This window comes from Vicugna pacos, chromosome X (genome assembly GCF_048564905.1).
Source record: "Vicugna pacos chromosome X, VicPac4, whole genome shotgun sequence".
NCBI lineage: Eukaryota > Metazoa > Chordata > Mammalia > Artiodactyla > Camelidae > Vicugna > Vicugna pacos.
Genome location: NC_133023.1, coordinates 10650841 through 10671376, shown reverse-complemented (window position 1 = coordinate 10671376; position 20536 = coordinate 10650841). Strand labels below are relative to the sequence as shown.

General features: G+C 39.1%; 1 protein-coding gene across 6 annotated transcripts in view; it reads right to left on the bottom strand.

The window, feature by feature from the left end:
- Positions 1 to 13055: 13055 nt before the first annotated feature.
- Positions 13056 to 20536, bottom strand: part of MOSPD2 (motile sperm domain containing 2) — a 44415-nt gene continuing 36934 nt past the window's right edge. Inside the window, exons 14-16 of one of the 6 annotated variants that reach the window (XM_072956607.1) lie at positions 15672 to 15774; positions 15528 to 15590; positions 13056 to 15079 (exon numbers count right to left, since the gene is read on the bottom strand). In XM_072956607.1, the coding sequence (XP_072812708.1) occupies positions 14942 to 15079; positions 15528 to 15590; positions 15672 to 15774 (304 nt within the window). In that variant the 3' untranslated portion in view covers positions 13056 to 14941. The remainder of the gene's footprint in view (positions 15080 to 15527; positions 15591 to 15671; positions 15775 to 20536) is intronic. The other 5 variants (XM_072956608.1, XM_072956610.1, XM_072956609.1 and 2 more) reach the window with 5 other exon arrangements.

The following is a 20536-nucleotide window of genomic DNA, read 5'->3' as shown; positions in this document are numbered from 1 at the left end:
AATACAAAAACTCAGATCTTGACAACAGTTGACATCTACTCATATGTCCTCTGTCCGTCCTTCTCCTCCCTCAACTAGATGTAACCGTCATCCAAAATTTGGGTTCATTGTTCCTTTGATTTTCATATATGTATGTGTATGTATATGTATATATAATTTCATATATAATATATACATATACATTCTTTAAAAGTATATATCTCTATGTAATATATTTTTAAAACTTACTATTTTTCATTTTGCAAATAGAATGTTATGCTCTGTAATGTTTTAGACATTACTTAAATATTTTCTTTGATATTATTGCATTATCATTCATCTTATTGTTGAGTGTAGCTTAATTCCTTAATTTTGCTGGTGTCTTAAAATAATTTCATTGTGTGACTAAACTCCATCTTTTTATCCATTCTCCTGTTGATGAACATGTGGGTTGTTTCCAAGTTTTTGCTACTGTGAATACTGCCACTAAGATGTGTCCGGTTGCACATGTGCAAGAGCTTCTTTCTGGTGTAGACTTGGAAGTGTTATATACTCATATCACAGTGTAAGTGGATGTTTTCAGGATATGATAGTAAGTAGTTTTCTAAAGTGGTCAAAACTATTCCCACTGGCACCAACTATAGATTCTTGATTTCTTCCAACCCACTTTTTGAAAAGGACCAGAGAATCCTGTTGCTCTCTCTTGAAGGTTACCAGGCCTTACTTTAGAAGTGATATATTCTTTGGTGCCACTGTATCTCCTTCATAATTGGTTGGCTTTTCCAAGCTTATGGCTGAAGGGCAACAGAGATTTCTATCCCTTGTACCTTCCTGAAACCATACAACTGTGAACTTGCAGTCCATTTGATTCAAGCACTGTTTGTTAGGGGCTGCCGGGCCAACAGTCTAATACGATTACACATAGTGTTTACTGGAGGGCAGGAGAATACACTATTGAATAATGAGTCCTGTGGGCAAGAAAAGGCACATGGAAATTTCACCTATAATTGAGTCAAAGAACATTAGATTCAATAGATTTAGAAAGATGTACCTGGGGTAAGTAAAATGTACCTGTGTGTAGGGAGCTCACAGAGTCAGCCACCTTTTTTTCCCCTCCCCTAAAACCTTCATTAAAAATGTATGTTGATTTTTAAGTCATGAAATGGAAGGGTTAATAGGTACAAGTGGCAAAAGATCAGTGCCAGCGCCATTGAAATTCTAAAGAAGAAAATACTACTGGCATGAAGTGAAGTAGTCAGCAGAATTTCTGTCTTCAGAGAAACATCAAGATGCAAAAGAAAACTCAGAAAGGAAATGCCATTAACAGAGAGAGAAGAGGGCAGGTTGAGAGGAAAGGATTATATACAGTTAGATCCAAGTCTGCCAATTCTTAGAAAATGCCATTAACTTTAAACATACTTAAATTGAATGTCTATAATGAAGTCCCCTAAGTTAGGATTCTTGTAATGCCGTTGAGGTCTATTTGAATTTGCCCTTAGTGATGGAAAGCCAACAAAAATGAGTGTGTTTCCTGGAGGTGATAACTGTCTGTGGGCCATGAACTTGGGCCCAAAGTCATGTATGGGTTGGCTGAAATCCTGCCAAGCAGAGAGCAATAATGGCTGACTTTCATGATGAGCTTCCATCTCGGCTAGTTGCAGACACCTTTCACATATTTGACTGATACAGCAAGATAAAAGACAAACATTGGTCCAGATAGCAATAGGAAGGAAGGGGGAGTCAGTCTGTAATCTGGCCACACCTCAAATACAGACTAGCTAAAGGGGGAACATCAGACATGGAAATGCAGATTCACAGAAAGGTCTTTGAGATCGCACACGGCTTTGAGTTAAAATACACACTGCCATATTCAGTAAATTTTGCAAATGGCATGTAGAAAATGAGAATCTTAAGATCGATGCTGGGCTTAACGGTATAGATCTCTGTATTTCTATGTGTCATGACATTTTCACTTTGAAGCCTCACCTTTGGCTCTGACTTAAATTTCTGCTGCCAGCTGGGCTTACAGGCATACAGGATCCCTTAGATTTCTGTTAAAATTCCCAACACAGCGTTTTCCAAAGTGTGCTCTCAGGACACTTAGTCCCTAAATAGATCGCTTGAAGAGAGGATTCCATGATTATAAAAATTGGAGAAATACATAGTATTCTCAAAGATTTGCCATGCACATTAGTACACTAAAGATGCTGAGAAATTCTATGGGGGAAAACTTCAATTTTGTTTAATATACTGTTTCTCAAAATTCTATGACAGTGGAAAACATTTGGCCCAGAGCCAACTATAGAATTAGTATTTTAAGGGATCTTCTGGGGAGAAATGCAGACCTATGGAGAGAGAAAGCAGCCCTTGAGAAACTGCTGGGGCATGATATTAATGGAGCCGTAGTCATCTCTGCTGTGATATGAGTAGGGTAAGAAAAGCAGGGGGAAGCTCCCTGCTCCTTCAACATTTGGGTGAGCCCAAACACGGTCGTGCTCTAGTGAGTCCATGATGAGTGACAGGAGGAATTCTGTCTTTGTGAGTCTTGGAAAGACAATGGGTCTGCTGACCTATAATACCTATCAGGGCTGCAAACCAGTTATTCTAGGTTCTTGGAGAACAGCCACTGTCTCTCTGACTTGATATTTTTCCTACAGCAGCAAGTTATATAATTTGCCTAAAGCTGTGCTAATTAATTGAGGTGCATGGGGTAAAAGGCTAGAAACAAGGAAGGGGAAGGCTGGCCTCAAATTTCAGAATAGTCTTTTTCTTAAAACCAGAGAATTAATTCCTTCATCAAGTAGGCTCCACCCATGTGGCAGGGACGTTGCTAGGGACCTGATAGTGAATGCTGTCCCTTCCCTTGTGGAGTTTATGGTCTAAAGGGAGAAAGGCAGTAATAAAAATCACACAAATATCCAACTATAAGCAGCAACAAGGGCTATAAAAAAAAACAGGGTGTCATGGGAACATCTAATAGTGGGAACTGACCAACCACATACCCTTGGAAAGAGAGAGGCCTTTTTTTTTTTTTTGAGATATCGTTGACATACAACATTTATATATTCAGGTATAAAACATAAGGATTTGGTATTGGTATATATTACAAAATGATCACCATGATGAGTCTAGTTAACATTTATTACTACACATAGTTACAGAACTTTTTTTCTTGTGATGAGGTCTTTTAAGATCTACTCCCTTAGCAACTTTCAAATTTACAATACAGTATTATTAACTATAGTCACTATGGTGTACGTTTCATCCCCAGAACCTATTTATTTAATAACTGGAACTTTGTACCTTTTGACCCCTATACCCATATTGCCTACCCCCACCCCCTAGCCTCTGCCTCTGTGCTCTGTAGTTATGAGCTCATTTTTTTTGGTGTTTTTTTTTTTTAAGATTCCACAAATTAGTGAGATCATAGGGTATTTGTTTTTCTCTGACTTATTTCACTGAGTGTAATGTTCTCAAGGTCCATCCATGTTGTCACTAATAGCAAGATTTCTTATTTCTTTATGGATGAATAATATTCCATTGTGTGTGTGTGTGTGTGTGTGTGTGTGTGTATTACATTCTCATTATACATTTATCCATCAGTGGACACTTAGGTTGTTTTCATGTCTTGCCTATTGAATGTAGTGTCACAATGAACATGAGGGTGCGTATATCTGTTTGAATTAGGATTTTCGTTTTCTTTGGATATATACCTAGGAGTGGAATTGCTGGATCATATGGTAGTTCTGTTTTTAGTTTGAGAAACCCGCATACTGTTTTCCATGGTGGCTGCACCAATTTACATTCCCACCAACAGTTCACATGGGTTCTCTTTTCTCTACATCCTCCCCAATACTTGTTATTTCTTCTCTTTTTGATAATAGCCATTTTAACAGGTGTGAAGTGCTCTCTTATTGTGGTTTTGATTTGCATGTACCTGATGATTAGTGATGTTGAGCATCTTTTCATGTGCCTTGTACGTGTGACCTAAGGAACCTGGCTTATTGGCCATCTGTATGTCTTCTTTGAAAAAAATGTCTCTTCAGATCTTCTGCCTATGTTTTAATCGGATTTTTTTTTTTTTGCTACTGAGTTGTATGGGTTCTTTAGGTATTTTGAGTATAAGCCCCTTATCAGGTAGTATGATTTGCAAATATTTTCTCCCATTCCATTGGTTTCCTTTTCATTTTGTTGATGGTTTATTTTGCTGTGCAGAAGCTTTTTAGTTTGATGTTGTCCTACTTGCTTATTTTAATTTTTGTTGCCTTTGCTTTTGGTGTTGAATCCAAAAAATTATAGCCAAGACCTGTCAAGGAGCTCACCCCCATGTATTCTAGGAGTTTTATGATTTCAGGTCTTATATTCAAGTCTTTAATCCATTCTGAGTTAATTTTGTCTGTGATGTAAAATAGTGGTCCAGTTTCATTCTTTTGCATGTGTCTATCCAATTTTCCCAACATCATCTACTGAAGAGACTTTCCTTTTCCCATTACATATTTTTGGCTTCCTTGTCATAAATTAATTGACCATATTTGCATAAGTTTATTTCTGGGCTCTCTATTCTGGTCCATTGAGCTATATATCTGTTTTTATGACAATACCACACTGTTTTGATTACTGTAGCTTTATTGGATAGTTTGAAATCAGGGATCATGATCCTTCCAGCTTTGTTCTTCTTTTTCAGGATTACTTTGGCTACTTAAGGTCTTTGTGGTTCCATACAAATTTTACGATTGTTTGTTCTATTTCTATGAAAAATGGCATTGGAGTTTTGGTAGGCATTACATTGAACTCATAGATTGCTTTGGGTAGTATGGACGTTTTAACAATATTAATTCTTCCAATCCATGAGCACAGAATATCTTTCCATTTATTTGTGTCTTCTTCAGTTTCTTTCACTAATGTCTTATAGTTTTCAGTGTACATGTCTTTCACCTCCTTGGTTAAACTTATTCCTGGGTATTTTATTCTTTTTGATGCACTTGTGAATGAGATTGTTTTTCTAATTTCTCTGATAGTTCATTATTAGTGTACAGAAGCACAACAGATTTTTGTATGTTGATTTTGTATCCTGTTGCTTTACAGAAATTCATTGATTATTTCTAACAGTTTTTTTGCTGGAGTCTTTTGGGTTTTCTCTTTATAGTATCATGTCATCTGCAAATGGTGACAATTTTACTTCTTCCTTTCCAATTTAGATGCCTTTTATTTAATTTGTTTTTGCCATATTGCTCTGGCTAGGACTTCCAATACCATGTTGAAGAAATGTGGTGAGAGTGGGCAGAGAGGTACCTTTTATGAGCAAATGATAAGCTGAGAGCCACCTTGAAGAGATGAGGGTGGGAGGTTGTGATGGGGGAAAATTCCAGGCAGAGAAATGGAACCCAGCCATAAACAGGAAGAGAGAGGCGGAAAATGAGGCCAGGGAGGTAAGAAGGGCCAGATCATTTAGTAATTTGTCAGGCCAAGTTAGGAAATTTAATCTTGGGTCAAGAGCTATGGGAGCCACTTGAGGGTTTTAATCTGGGGAGTGATCTGATAGCGTGTTTTTTTCAATGGGTCCTAAATATCCCTGACTACAATATGAAGAAAGGACTACAGAGGGTCAGAAGGGAAGCCCAGACACTGCCTGGGATTGTTGCAGAAGTTCAGGTGAGAGATGTTGTGGATTAAAGAATGGGGATGGTAGTGGAGAGGGAAAGAACTGGAGAGGGGAGGGGCCCTGTGGGATCAAGGATGAAGGTCAGGTTTCTAGCTGGTGTAAGTGTGTTACCATGAAACTTGGTTCTGCTTGCCCGCATGCAGTAAAGACAATCTACTGACACCGGGTTGTAGTGAAGGAAAGTACAGCATTTATTGCAGGGTGCCAAGCAAGGAGTATGGGAAGCTAATGCTCAGAAGACATGATGGCTTTCAGGGAAAGGTTTTTAAAGATAGGGTGAGGTCGCAGGATGCCTGATCAGCTCGTGAACATTCTTCTGATTGGTTGGTGGTGAGGTAATCAGGAATCAACATCATCAGCCTCCTGGTTCCAACTGGTCTGGGTGCTATGTGCTTGTGGGCGACATACAATTAACTTCTTCCACTTGCTGGGTTTCAGTGTTTGCAAAACAGCTCAAAGATATGGCTCAGAATATTAGCTATAGTCCCTGAGCAGGAAATAAAGGTTCTTAAATTTGTTTAATGGTTAAACTGTTATTATTTTGTCTTGCTTGACTGTTTTCTGCATTTTCTCACTTCTCTGGTTAAATTTGTTCTTTGGAACTTGGGGAGGGCCTAGAAGGCTAAAGTTTTTCTACAAACAAGAGGCAGCAGAGGATAGAGAGGGACGGTCTGTCCCAAGAGGGCTCCATAGGGTCCTGCTCAGGTTACAGTCCCCCTTTTCCTTGGTACTCCTCAATCTTGAGGGAGAACAGGTGAGGAACAGGAAAAAGAATAAAGTTTTGGTTAGAGAGGTTAATCAGAAACTTGGCAGAGGGACTTGGTTTTAGGAGGACTCTGTTTCACATGGATGGAGGGTGGTACCATCCATCGAGATAGGGACTGGAAGACTAGGTCTGGGGGAGAATCATGAGTTGTTTTTGACATTTTGTCATGTACACCTGCAACTGCTGAGTTGATGGTGGATACATATGTTTAGATCTAGAACAGGAGGTCTGGTTAGAATATCCAAGGGTTAGTGGCTTGCTGATGCTAATAGTAGCCCTGAGTGTGGAGGAGATAACCTATGGAGAGAAAGGAAAGCCCACTTCTAACTTTAACATCTTGTAGACTTTGTGAAGGAAGATGGGCCAGTAAAGGACACTAAAGCGGGAGAAAAGAGGAGCAGGATCTTGTTGTCTCAGAAACCTAGTGGTTGATACAGCTGAGTACTGCTACAAGAACTCACTTCAGATTCAGGCTGGAGCAAGTCCACTGGATGAAGTGATAAGATTCCTCAAAAGACTAGGAATAGACTTACCATATGACCCAGGAATCCCGCTCCTGGGCATATATACAGAAGGAACCCTACTTCAAAATGACACCTGCACCCCAGTGTTCATAGCAGTAATATTCACAATAGCCAAGACATGGAAATAGCCTAAATGTCCATCAACAGATGACTGGATAAAGAAGAAGTGGTGTATTTATACAATGGAATACTACTCAGTCATAAAAACTGACAACATAACGCCATTTGCAGCAACATGGATGTTCCTGGAGAATGTCATTCTAAGTGAAGTAAGCCAGAAAGAGAAAGAAAAATACCATATGTGATTGCTCATATGTGGAATCTAAAAAAAAAAAACCAAAAAACAAACAAAACATAAATACAAATCAGAAACAGCCTCATAGACATAGAATACAAACATGTGGTTGCCAAGGGGAATGGGGGTGGGAAGGGATAGACTGGGATTTCAAAATGTAGAATAGATAAACAAGATTATACTGTATAGCACAGGGAAATATATACAAGATCTTATGGTAGCTCACAGAGAAAAAAATGTGACAATGAATTACATATATGTTCATGTATAACTGAAAAATTGTGCTCTACACTGAAATTTGACACAACATTGTAAAATTATTATAAATCAATAAAAAATGTTAAAAAAAAAGGTCATTGCTGCACCTTAGCAAGTACTGTTTTGCTGGGGTGATGGGAATAGACACTAGAATGGAGTGAGCCAACAGGGGCGAGATGCAAGTGGAGATGTGATGAGGACCCTTCGTAAAGAGGTTCGTCTAAGAGGAAGACCAGATTTTAGTCCTGATTTTGGTCCTAGCTGTGTGAGCAACCTCTCTTACATCTGGCCCTCAGCTCTTAGAATCAAGATGGTCCTTTCCACTGTATATAGCATGAGAAATATGAGTGTTTTTCTTTCATTCATTCCCAATTCTCTTGTGTCTCTTAAGAGAGTCTTACTGATGGTGATTCTAGTTTTAAAAACACAATACATATATTTATTATATTACATGACACCACTCCCCAAACAAGACACTTTATCTGGTGTTAGAAAGAGTTGGACTCACCAAAATATGGGTTACTGTGTCCATCTCTATTGTCCCACCTTCCTAATGAGTTTTCAGGGGAAATTCTAACTGTACTCAATTCTACTCTAAGCACTGACTTTAGAATACAAGTCTTCTTTAAGACACTTGTCTATCTTTAATGACTAAGATCTTAAGTGGTTTAAGAGATCTCAGAGCAGTAAATAGTGAATTGCAAGGAAGCTTTGCTTTTTACATCAGTTTCCTTTTAAGCAACTTATTACTTCAGTCACAAAATAAGAAGGTAAATTTTGCTAGACTGCATCATACTATTGTAACCCCCTAAGAATAACCTCCACCCTCTCTACCCCCATAAAAGGAAGTAGCTGGAGTCAGAGTCAGAGTGCTGGAAAAGTACCCAAAACACATTGTTGACATTTAGTGTTTGAGAACAGCGATTTGGTATTTGACTCAGGTTTCTCAGGCACATTTGCCTGTTAGTGAGTGAAAGCCGTTTAGGGCAAACTTAACTGCAAACAGGAAGTTCTACTGAACAAATCTGTATGACAGTATTAGAGTGAGGGCTTGCTGCAGAAAAGAGAGGGGTACTGGAGTGGCAAAGACAAACGGCTCACTTCTTAGTTTGTTATATTCCCAGACACTGCAAAATGGGACAGTCATAATATTAGGAGTTTTGAAGTTTCTTGAGTCAGAAACAAGAATATATACATACATAGAAGGTGAAATTAAATCTGAATTTGTGGGCAATAGCAAATCCGTGCGGAAGGAGTTTTGGGTGACTTACAAAAACTAGTGAGATTTTTTAACACACATACATCCATAGCTGTAGAATCACCTGAACATTTGCAGGGAACTTTCTGGCATAATAGAACTTAAGGCACTGGACTTGGATCGCAAGTAAATTGGACAGTAAATGCTGGGAATTACGATGCAAGTCTCTGTAAGAAATGATTTTTTCCTTTCTTACTTTCAACCTTTTCTTGTAGCTGTGTTCACAGAGCATATATATGTCCAAGAAAACTAATTTCAACAAACAAACTGAAGTGAATGGATTATTCTGAAAGAAAAGGGAAAGTTAAAAAAAAAAACAACTAATTGTTTTTTCACTAGAGCTTCGTTTACAAAAGCACACAATTACTGGAAGTCCTCTTGGCCATAGCACGTTTAACTCCTCGTGAGAATGTTTCTCAAGTGTTGTTTTTTTTTTAATGATTGAATAAATGCTTAAAATAGTGGTGACATACTTTCCCTTAACAGATTATTTATAAAAGTGTGAATACTTGTGTGCTGTGAGACTGAAGAAAGCCAACTAGGGTAGAGACTTCCTGTCCTCCACGCCTACCGTTTGGTGCCTGACACAGAAGTTCTAGTCTGTTTCCTTTTATGTGCAGGACATCTATGAATTCAGAGCAGTCCATTTGATTGGGTAAGATTGGGTTCAGCTTTCTGACCCTCTGTTTCCTGGTCTGTAAAGTGAGGGACCAGTTTGGATGAGCTTGCAGGTCATACACCCTCTATATACACCCAACATACACCCTCTATAACCCTTTCCCCTTGAGTGAGGGCTGGGGCTAGAGCACGTGCTAAGACAGCACTCCAGTGATGTAGGTTAGCTTATACAGCAGAAGGGATTTTGCAGATGGAAGATTCCTAATCAGTTACCTTTGAGTTCATCAAAGGGGAGGCTATCCTGGGTGGACCTGATGAAATCAGGTGGGCCCTTAAATGGAACTAGGTTCTTTGTGAAAGAAGAGATTTCAGGTGGGAACTGCCGTGTTGTGAACTGCCCACGGAGGAGCCCACATAGCAAAGATCTGGGAGTGGCCAGTAGGAGCTGAGAGCAGTCTTTGGCTGATAGACAGCAAGAAATTGAGGACCAAAGTCCTACAGCCACAAGGAAAGGAGTTCTACGAACAACCTGAAGGCCCTTGAAAGTGGATCTTTATCCAGTTGAGCCTCCATGGAGGATGCAGTTAGCTGACAGCTTGATTTTAGTCTTGTGAGACCTTGACTGGAGAACCCAGCCATGCTGTACCAGGCTCAACCCATGTAAATTATGAGGAAATTTGGGTTAAGATGCTAAATTTATGGTAATTTGTTCCATGGCAGTAGAAAACTTAAATGATCTGATTGTGTTAAACACATGACTCCTTGAGGTGCCTAGACTATGGCTGAGACAACTAGCAGCAACATACCCTACTAGATGCCCTTCTACAGAGTGATGGATAAACCTCTTAGAAGGTTGATGCTGCATAACAAAGCCCTCCACCAACGTAAACAGTACATTAACCTGTACGTTTCCAAGCTATTTCAAAGTAAGGTCTGTCTGGAGCTTAGAATACAAAGAAACTTGCTTTTCCAGCCAAGGATCTTGAGCAGTTATTTGTGTTTTTGTCACCTCTGCTTCTCAAGTATTCTACCTTCTCTTTTTCCTCTCCTGCTGTTTTAGGGTAGGTAAAGTTCTCAGACCTGTCCTTTCAACATTTGAACCTACTACTCAGACGTGGCAGTTCTGAGTGCTTGTAACCAGCAGTGGACTTGGGAGATGAGTTCAACTCTTGGCTCTGAAACCAAGTAGCCGTGTGACTTTGGGAAAGGGAATTATTTCTCAGGCTCTTGGCTTCCTTATCTGTAAAACAAAAGATCTTATGATGTATTCCCAGGCTGTTGAGACAATGGAACATGAACAACTGGTAGTTTCAAAGATCAAATTCTAGCTCTAGAAAGACTTGAAAATGGGCACAATCTTGTTCCTATGGGTCAGGGAGATGTTCCTCTATAGTCTGGGCAATTGAACCAGTTGCCTCAAATATTTTAACCTGTGTAAGGCAAGGGTTTTGCTTTGCATGGCAGGGGATATGAGTAGGGTAGGGAAGAGGATCTTTGAACTTTACAGGGAAGTAACTATATTTGTTGTTAAGGACAAAGTCATTATTAAGATGTGAAAGATCCTACATGATATTTTTATTGAATTGTTACAAATATAAGGGGAAACTGTGATGGGTGGGATACTGCAAGATCAATTCCGGGTGTGGGCGTGGTGTTTTGAAGGGGTGTGAGTGTAATGGTGGAAGGAAACATCAAACCAAGTCTTCCTCAGACTGGTAAGGGATACTCCTTCACAGGATTCAAGGACGCTGATCATCCTTGGAATACATGTATCCCTTGACCTGGGTATGAGGATTGAGTGAGGTACCAAGAAAGCAAGGGTTGGAGTACAAAGCAGGGAAAAGTCTGGAGAACTGACAGTTGGCTTTGAATGTGGTGGGATATTGAGGAAGATCAACCCAAGTGTGAAAAGTTCTAGGGAGCCGGGATGGACAGTGGTGGAGGCAAGGGTAGCAGAGGTGATTGGCTTCTCCAGGGCCGCTTTAAATGCACCATTTCCTCTTCATCTGGCATTCATCCTGTGACATAGTACTATGATGATCAGACTTAATGAGGGAAAAGGAAACTGAGGCTGAGAGAGGTTAACATTCTCAAGTCAGACAGGTAGTGAAAGTCAGAGAAGGGACTGGAACCCAGGCAGTCTTCGTTCAGAGCCCTCACTCCTGACCACCAATGCCTCAGATGGGACAAATGGAAGGACTTCCGTCTTGGGCAGGGAGAAAAGGGGAGCCCTGTGCTTCTGGGGACCCATGTTGTTCCGACGTCAAGAAACCTCAAGTGGCTGCTAAAATTTAGAGGAGAAAGAGCTGAAGGTTGTTCTAAAGTAACCGAGCCTTCTCTAGCTGGAGCTTTCCCCACAGGAGCTCTTCTGTTTCCTAGAAAATCGTGTCTTTTAGGAAAGGAGGCCACACCCTCACAGTCCTGGGTAGGTGCGGTGCTTCCGGGTAGATCACGGGTCTGTCTTTGTAGCTGTACTCTGAATTTCTCCCATGCAAAGGGAGAGGAGAGGTTTCATATCTGCACCTCTTTTTCAGTTTGGAAGATGAATCTATTTGGTCTATTTTTCTGGAGAATTAGCTGCCATTTGGGATTTGAGTCCTCCAGTGGTGAGGGGACCACACAAACAATCCCCAGGGCCATTTCCATCAGCATCCGGGGATGCCCTGCCACCCCTCCCCAACCACACCACGCCCCTTGCCCAGTGCTCTGGTGCCTCCGTGCAGGGACCAACTTCCACGCACCCGGCAGCCAGGTGATTACTTCTCATCAGCCTGCTTCCTGCCAGTCAGGCAGGCAGGTGTGTAGGTACTAGGATTGCGGGATGTGGGGCAGCTCTAGTGATGGATTCCACGGTGGAGCCCCCAGGCCCTGGCTGTGACAGTGAGGGCAGGCTAAGTCTGGGGAAAACGGACAGCTCCAAGGAACAGCCAGACCCTGAGCTGGGGGCAAGGAGAAATGGGCCACACCAAGGACAGGTTCATCTGATGACACAGTTGTACCTTTGGAAGTTTGTGGTGCCATCCTTAGAAAATAATGTAAATAAAGCAGGACGAGAAGAAATCAGTGTGATCTTTGAATGGTCAGAGTGAGCCTGAACATTGATTTTTTTTTTAAGATGCTTTATCAATTAGAGACCAGAGGTTTTTCCTGATGATATTTATTTCATAAATGTAATTATTTTTCTAAAACATATTAAAATAGAAAACATGTTCTTTAGATCAGTTTATACAAAGAAAATACCAATATAGTAATAAAAATACTGAAAATATATGAAAAGCACCAGAACATTAGAGAAATTACACTGGCAACAATTCTAGGAATATATTTTTTTTGCAATTTTACAATAAAGTGCTATTAAATCCAGTCAAAATTAGTGGCAGGATATAAAAACAGTTATGGTATATTATGAAATTTGAGGCTAGGTTTACCAGCAATTGGATTTCTAGGCTACTTGCCTATAATGATATTTCATTAATGTTTTCATGGGAACTCTCTGAATTTCCATTCCAAAGTGAAAACAATTTAAATCTAAATGTTGGTCCTTGGTAATTTGGTCATGAACAGGTAATGACATATTAAAAGATAAAATTATTAATCATAGAGTACTCAAAATAATCATACAAATATGATTAAATAAAATCAAATGACAGAATAAAATCAAATGTAAATATATGTGATTAATCAAGACAAGTACAAAAGTTTAGATGCCTTTGATTTTATAATTTTCAGTAAATTTTGCTTAGTCACATAATAGACACACAAATGTTAACAAGATATGTTATTCAATTCAACTGGCCAGACATCAGGGAAAGACATTTTAGCGAGTCAAAGTAATTTTCATGTGAAACATTAAAGGGACGCCGTTAGGACAATACATTTCCAATTTTGACTAATTATTTCTTCATTTATTTTCTGAAGACCAAAACACACACACAGATACTTTGGGATTAGCTTATAATAAAGCCAGGAATCTAACACAGAAGGGGAGACCGCTGTGCACACAGACACAGGGAGATACTACGGACAGTACTTAGGGTGGCCTGCAGTCACTTTCGCAGCTGGAGTTGGCAAACTGAAACAGAAAAACCCAAATTAAGACAAAGTATCAGACCAGTGTCCATTTAAGGTTTTATTTCCTAGGCCAATTTTGAAGGGGCTCTAGTATATCATTCTTCGGAGCTCAGTTTTGGAATCATCAAGTTCTCAAGATGCAAGTCGCCAACACTACACCTCGGAATAAAACATTCTCCAAACGTGGCTCAGTCACAACTCAAAATTTATTTTAACAGGCAGACTATGTTTTTTTTTCTTTCATATAAAGTCGATTTACATGTGAACCAACACGGACTGAAAGTGGGTATATTAATGAGAAAACCAACTACTTCCGTTAGCCTCCGCTCCGGCAGCGTGTGTCATTTTAGGGGTTTAGGAACCATCCTCAGCGTGACTGTGGCGGAGGCGGGGCGTCAAGTGAATCGGTCAGCCCTGCTCTGACGGCTCTACAGTCGGGCACTGCGTTCCATTTTTCACTCTTAAACGGAGAACTGACACTCGAGTTTCGATGTTTTTTTTTGTCCTTAGAGACACTCCAGTCTTTTGTCAAGTTCCCTTCTCATGGCTGATTTTAAGGACGTGAAATGGAAATGAATTATATTGCTATGCATCTCAAAGATTAACTTTTCAGAACATTTTCTCTAATTCCTTTCATTGAGAAGAGAGGGTGAAGACGGTACACTGGAGAATCAAGCCTTTATATTTATAATAAATGAAGCAAAAGGGTCCGTGTCCAGCTATAGAGAGTAACGTGAACCTGCATACGAAAGACTGGAGAGTGGGACTGGAGAGGTCTTCCTTCTGGACGTTCCTAACAGAATTCAGAGAAAATCCAACCAGACTTAGTTCCCCAAATTCTCCCTAAATGAGAGTGTGAGTGTTCATTAAAAAGTCCATGATTAATAAAAGGCAGGCAGGCCGTTAGGGAAGACGGATAAGAAACAAAGGCTAACGGTGGTTTGGCATCAAGTAGTTGTACATTCCAAAAGGACATGGACGAGCATCTGTTAGTAGTTCTCCAAGTTACAGAGTCATGGTGACAGAAATTACTCTGTATGGGTTTGCAATATACGTGTTCTTCTATATACATAGTATAGAAAAGCTAAATAAGTTGGCTCAGCTATAATAATTCTGTCCAAAAAAAAAGCAGATTATATTTTTTGGCTGCAACAAAGCACATTACTTTGACTTTTCCGTTCAGCTGACATATATATACACGATAAAACAAGCTTTCAAAGTATCCAGATCAAAAGGGAAAAATAAATATATCTCAACTATTAATTCACACAACAGATAATGCCTTTACTTACTTTCCTAACTACCTATAGTCTCTTATAATCAACTTCTTCAGTGTTTCCTTATTCTAACACTTTATTTTCAAGATGTTCCAGTTCCCCTCCTAAATGTCATACATTTCCTCGGTGGAAGCACAGATGTGCGACACTGTCAGCGTGGTGGAGAAGCTCCGGGTCTTACTTTTTCCAGCTAATGAACGGAAGAGCCAGATTTGCTACGGAGCACCACTTCTTTAACTGTACAACAGATAGAAGAAAGAGATGACTAAAGCAAGCGAGAGCACGGTTAAGGAGAGCAGCAGCTGCTGGAACCAGATACAGCGCTGAACTTGGTCTTCAAGCTTCCTATTGCTTTCTAGTAAACGATTGAGCTAAAGAGGGAAAAAAGGATGAAAGATTTGTGTCAGTAACACAGTACAGTACTCATAGGAAGGACAGACAGGAATATTAGCAATCCCACAAACATTTACGGGATAGAGTCCACCTACTCTGAAAGGCTGGGGACTGGAAATGCAACGAGGAATTAGATTTGTTTGGTAAACAGATGTGTATCTGTTTAGTGTCATTTTGAAAAGGTCTAATTTTCTGGCTGCGAAAGGAGCAAAGCAATCACTTCCTGGAGGTACTGAAACCAGCTACTCAGAGAGCCCCTCCATCTTTTTCAAATTTACATGTACTATGTGGTACCTTTTCCATGAGATCAAGTTCGTTGATATTCTCCAAAGCACTATGTGCTTTGCTATACGGTGTCCAGTCCACATCCGAATAGCCAGAGCTTTCAGAAAGGGAGTAGATCTCCAAGAGGAACCCACCACTTACCATTTCTGCTCTGGCTTCTTCACAAAGGAGAGCTTTTCTGTTGTGTCTATGCGAAAGGTTTTCCTTATGTCAGTGGGAAAGAATGGAATTCTTATATTGCTTAACATTAAAAACTTGTTTTCGTTAGGAAGAAAGAACACTTACTTGCAGATACAGATCTTCACTGGTTTTATCTGACATGTTAAAAGCATGGTCTTTTAATGTAAGAGTGGTTGGCTTACTGCTTTCAACAATATGGCATCTTAACCTATGAAAATCCAAAGGAAACAACTTCTTAAAGGTGTTAATGAGATAAACAAGATTATACTGTGTAGCACAGGGAAATACATACAAGATCTTATGGTAGCTCACAGAGAAAAAAAATGTGACAATGAATGTATGTATGTTCATATATAATTGAAAAATTGTGCTCTACACTGGAATTTGACACAACATTGTAAAATGACTATAACTCAATAAAAAATGTTAAAAGAAAGAAAAAAGAAAACAAAGTGAAAAAAAGCTGAACACAGAAGTGTATGTAACAGAGGTGAAAGTACTCATTCCTCTCCCCAGATATACCTAAGGGAGCAGCTCAGTGTGTATTTATTTTTGAAGGGGAACAATCTGCCACCCCAAAATACGCCTCTTTGGCACAAGGTTTATCTTGAGCTGGTTATTTTTTATGAAACAGCGGACACAGGAAAAGCTCTGAAAACTGAGGAGACGTTACCCTTCTGTAAGAGACGTTTACAGTTACAAGGGGAATCTCTATTTGCAAGGGTGTCTCCCTCTGTACCAGGAAGAGGAGACATCTCTAGAGACTCCTATCAATGGAGAAAGGCCCTGACCTAAATCTGTACAACCACCTTACCTGTGTTTTTTGTGCTTTTCCTGATATCCTCCGATAACTGGCTCCCTCCCTCCCCAACAACATCTTTTATCTCTAGCTGGAGACAGTATTTAAGGTGGTGTCAAGGGCCATTTCAGGGAGTTTTTACTGTTCCTGGGTACCTCTCAAGTATACAGGAGGTATGCATACTATTAAACTTCTGTTTTCCCCCTGTTCATCTGTCTATGATTAAGGGGGGATGGGGGGGTCTCGGCCAAGAACCTAGAAAAACAAAGGGAAAATTACTTTTCCTCCCTGACAGTTTGGCAACCTACTGTGCGACCTGCTGAGATGCCATATTCGCTTGGGAACCTGCAGATGGGCTCTTGGAAAGCTGGCAGGAGCCAGAGAAGGGTAAGAAGTCTTAGCAAAGTCAGCTCTCCTGGATCTCATTCTGGTGCCAGGTTGAGAGAGGAAAGTAAAAATTCCCCCTTGTCTCTTCTTTCCAGATTTCGATTAGCAGGAGAAAATATCCGTGTAAGCTTGTCCCTTAGGTATAGTGACTTTGGTAGCGATTTTTGTTATGAGTACTTTCCTGTTGATCCTCTTTCCTCCCAGAGACGGTCATTGTTTTCTTTTGTGGTGTTTGTCATAAGGAGAGCCAAAGGACAGATGAGCTTTTCCTCTTGTCTTTTCTGTCTTGCGAGCTTGGCTTTGTGACCAGTGAGAATATTGTCTCTGGTTCTGCCAGCTGGAGGGTGCATGTGTCTGCCTGCATCTGGTGACCAACTGAACAGGCTGGGATCCGAGACACAAAGTGATAAGCAGCCTTCTCTGTCTGTCTGTACCAGCTCTCGTGGAAGTTTGTCATAAGGGGTCCTGGTCCCTAAGGGGCCCTTGTCATCTCAACCTTCCCTGTCTCATTTAGTGCTGGAAAAGTCCTGTGCCGACAAAGTGTCAGGAAATGGATCAGCTGAAGGCCAATGTTCAGGGGCTGATAAGAAGCAATACTAGGGGCTTTTTCCCTGTAAGGTGAATTGGTCTAAGGTTGAATTGTGCACTCAGAAAAAGGAGAACATTCAAAGGCCTTTGTTGAACACTTTATACAGACTTTGTAAAGGCATGCTACATTAAGCCCTGAAACCCCAGAACATAGAAATCATTTGATTTCCATCTTAATTGGAAATCTCCTTGATACAAAGCAAATTGAAGAAAATGTAGCTGGATGGGCGGGTCAGTCCCTTGATATCATTCAGGCTACAATCCAATTTTTTGAGGAATTAGAAACAACTGTCTTTGTCTTGCAAACCTCTCCCAAACCAGAAATGCAGCTCTAGAAGCAATGCAAAGTCCACCTCTGCTCACCAATCCCCAAACCTGCCCTATTTATCTCAAAATACTTGTCGGCATTGTAAAAGAGCTGGACATTATTAGAAACAGAACTGTTCTGCACTTAAGAAAAAGGAAAAATTTAAATAGTAACTACTCTAAACCTCTGCTAAAAGGCAAAGATACCCCAAAACTTCAAAAAAAATGTGGATAATTTCTCTGTGCTTTTGAGATGTCATATCTCTACCATGACTTCCCTAGGGGCTGACAGCCAGCTCTTAGAAATGCAGACTTTAGGAAAAGGATTCTCAACAGAAGGGCAAAAAGGAGCTATTTAGAAACTGGGCAAATGAAAAAAATAAAAAATACAAATATTAGTCTTAAAAAAAAAAGCTTTAGCAGTCTGAGCAGGTAAACTTATTCCAACTGCCAGAAACACAATTTGGATCCAACTGTTCATTTATAAACTAGTGAGTTTTGTGTTGTTACACCTAATTCATGGCTGAAATTTTAGAACTGAAGCCATAAGGTCTCTGTTTACATCTGTATGTGTGTATGTGTTTACATATGTATGTTATAAATGTGTGATATTTTTCTGCCTCTAAATGGTATTGCCAAAATTAATTCATAAAAGTGCTATTTAATTGGCTTAAGAAAAATAAGTGCTTTTCAAATTAAGTGTTCCTAAAACTCAAAAATAGAGAAACTAACTCCAATTTTTTTGAACTTTGTGTGCTCTGGGATAATCTTTGGTAAACAGAAGCTAGGTTAAGTTTGTTGGTTTAATGAAACAGGCAGGTCTTCAGAGTTATCAACATTAGATGTAATGCAGATATGCAACTGTTACCCCACCTGGGATCACTATTCAAATAAATTCATGTCACCTCTATTACAAAATCTGCCAGCAAGAGAAACACCTTTGGATAGTGGCTGACTTTGTGTAATGCCTCATGACGTTTCTGTGAGTAAATATAATTGTTGGGAGCAAGTGATTTAGATAGATGTCAGTGGGATAAAGGTTTTTAGGTGAACTTTTTAGCAATGAGTGTTTTCTGTGGTATACCTACTTAAAAATTGTTTTCCAAATGTCTTTGGTAACTTAAGAGTTTTGTTAAGTTAAACGGTTCAAACTTCATTGAATATCTAGATCATTTCCAAATAAGAAAATACTAAAACATTAATTCCTAAACATAGGTTTGTCTACTTTTGGCTTCTTACTACAGAATCAAAGATACTTGGGTTTATTAGGAAACATATCTTGTGCGGTACTAAGAGGAAGTGCAGCTTCTAGAAATTACGAAATATGGCCATAAATTTGCCAGTCTAAAGAATGCTGGTGTAACAGGCTGCCAGTGCTTACTTCTTAGTTTTCACGAAATTAAGGTTTCTAAGGGTTATTAAAACTACTAGAAGGGGTGGGAAGAGCTAAATTTGGGAGTTTGATATTTACAAATGTTACTCATTATATATAAAAATAGATTTAAAAAAAGTTTCTGCTGTATAGCACAGGGAGCTATGTTCAATATGAAAATGAATATGTGTATATGCATGTCCGGGACACTGTGCTGTACACCAGAAATTGACACATTGTAACTGATGGCACTTCAGTAAAAAAAATACAAGTAGAAATAATAACTCTGTACGCAGGAAGTAGGGTGTGTTTTTGGCTAAGAGAAGGTATAGACATACATTTTTGTTAAGGGAAATGAAAGGAATTTTAAAGTAAAACTAGTTATTTGCAGAATAGGGAACAGGAAAATATAAAGGGCAAACTAAATGGACATAGAAAGCTGGGAAGAGAGAGAAAGAAAATTTTACCTTGTGTAGTCAAGCTGGCTAAAATTAAAGGAATTTATTATAAGGGTTTTAAAAATAAGCTTAATAGCAATAGTGTAATTATGTAAAACTAAATTTTCTTTCATTTGCTAAAAAGATAGCTTTATTGGACTCTTGGTTTGCCCCTGATAAGAGACTGAAGGTTTTTCTTTACCTTTTAAATAATCTGCCTGGAAAGCAAAGATTTTGTCTTTTATCAAAATAATTTCCTGTGCTTCATGTTATCTTTATCATCAGGTCTTTGATTACTTTAGAAAACTGAGTCTTTTAAAGATTAAAAGAGCTAAGTTTTGTTCACAACTATGTGACCTTCTGTATTTGCCTTTGAAATTTTTTTAAATTGTCGTGGGTTAGTTGGATAATTATTGTTTCATGATGATTTATGATTCTGTTTATTCAAGGGTCCAAAACCTTTGATATTTTTGACAAACTTCCCTAAATCAAATTTTAAATGAAGTCTTTTTGACCTCAAAATAACTTTGGGATTTTCCAGAGGGCCCCTGAAACATCTCAAAAGATGTGTTCTCTCTCCTTGTAAAAAGATTAACTAGGCCTATTTTTGTATGTTAAATTATGTGGGATGCATTGTCAAATGAGAAGAGTAAAGCTTCTTGATTATATTTGTATGGATGTATGTTTCATTATCAAAGAAAGTCACAGAGCAGACTCTGGCAAGTACTGTATATTACAGATTTCTGATAACTTTAAGATTGTAAAATTGAAGTAAGAATTTCCAGAAATAATGGACAAACTGGATTCAAGCAGAACAAAAAATAGTAACATGGGATTGAATGAACCTGATGAGAATGATTATAATTTTTATGAGCTTCTGTTTGAAACATGTTTTGTTTCTCCAGATTTAAGGAAAAATTTTTTCTCTTAATCCATCTATGATTTACAGCACTTTGGTGAATTATACCTTTCTTTGTTAAGCAGAATAGAAATACTTTTTCTCCATACCTGCTTCCTCCAGAATTTGGAAACTTTTAGTGAATATTCTCATTTTCGTGGTGATATATAGTTATTTGCATAA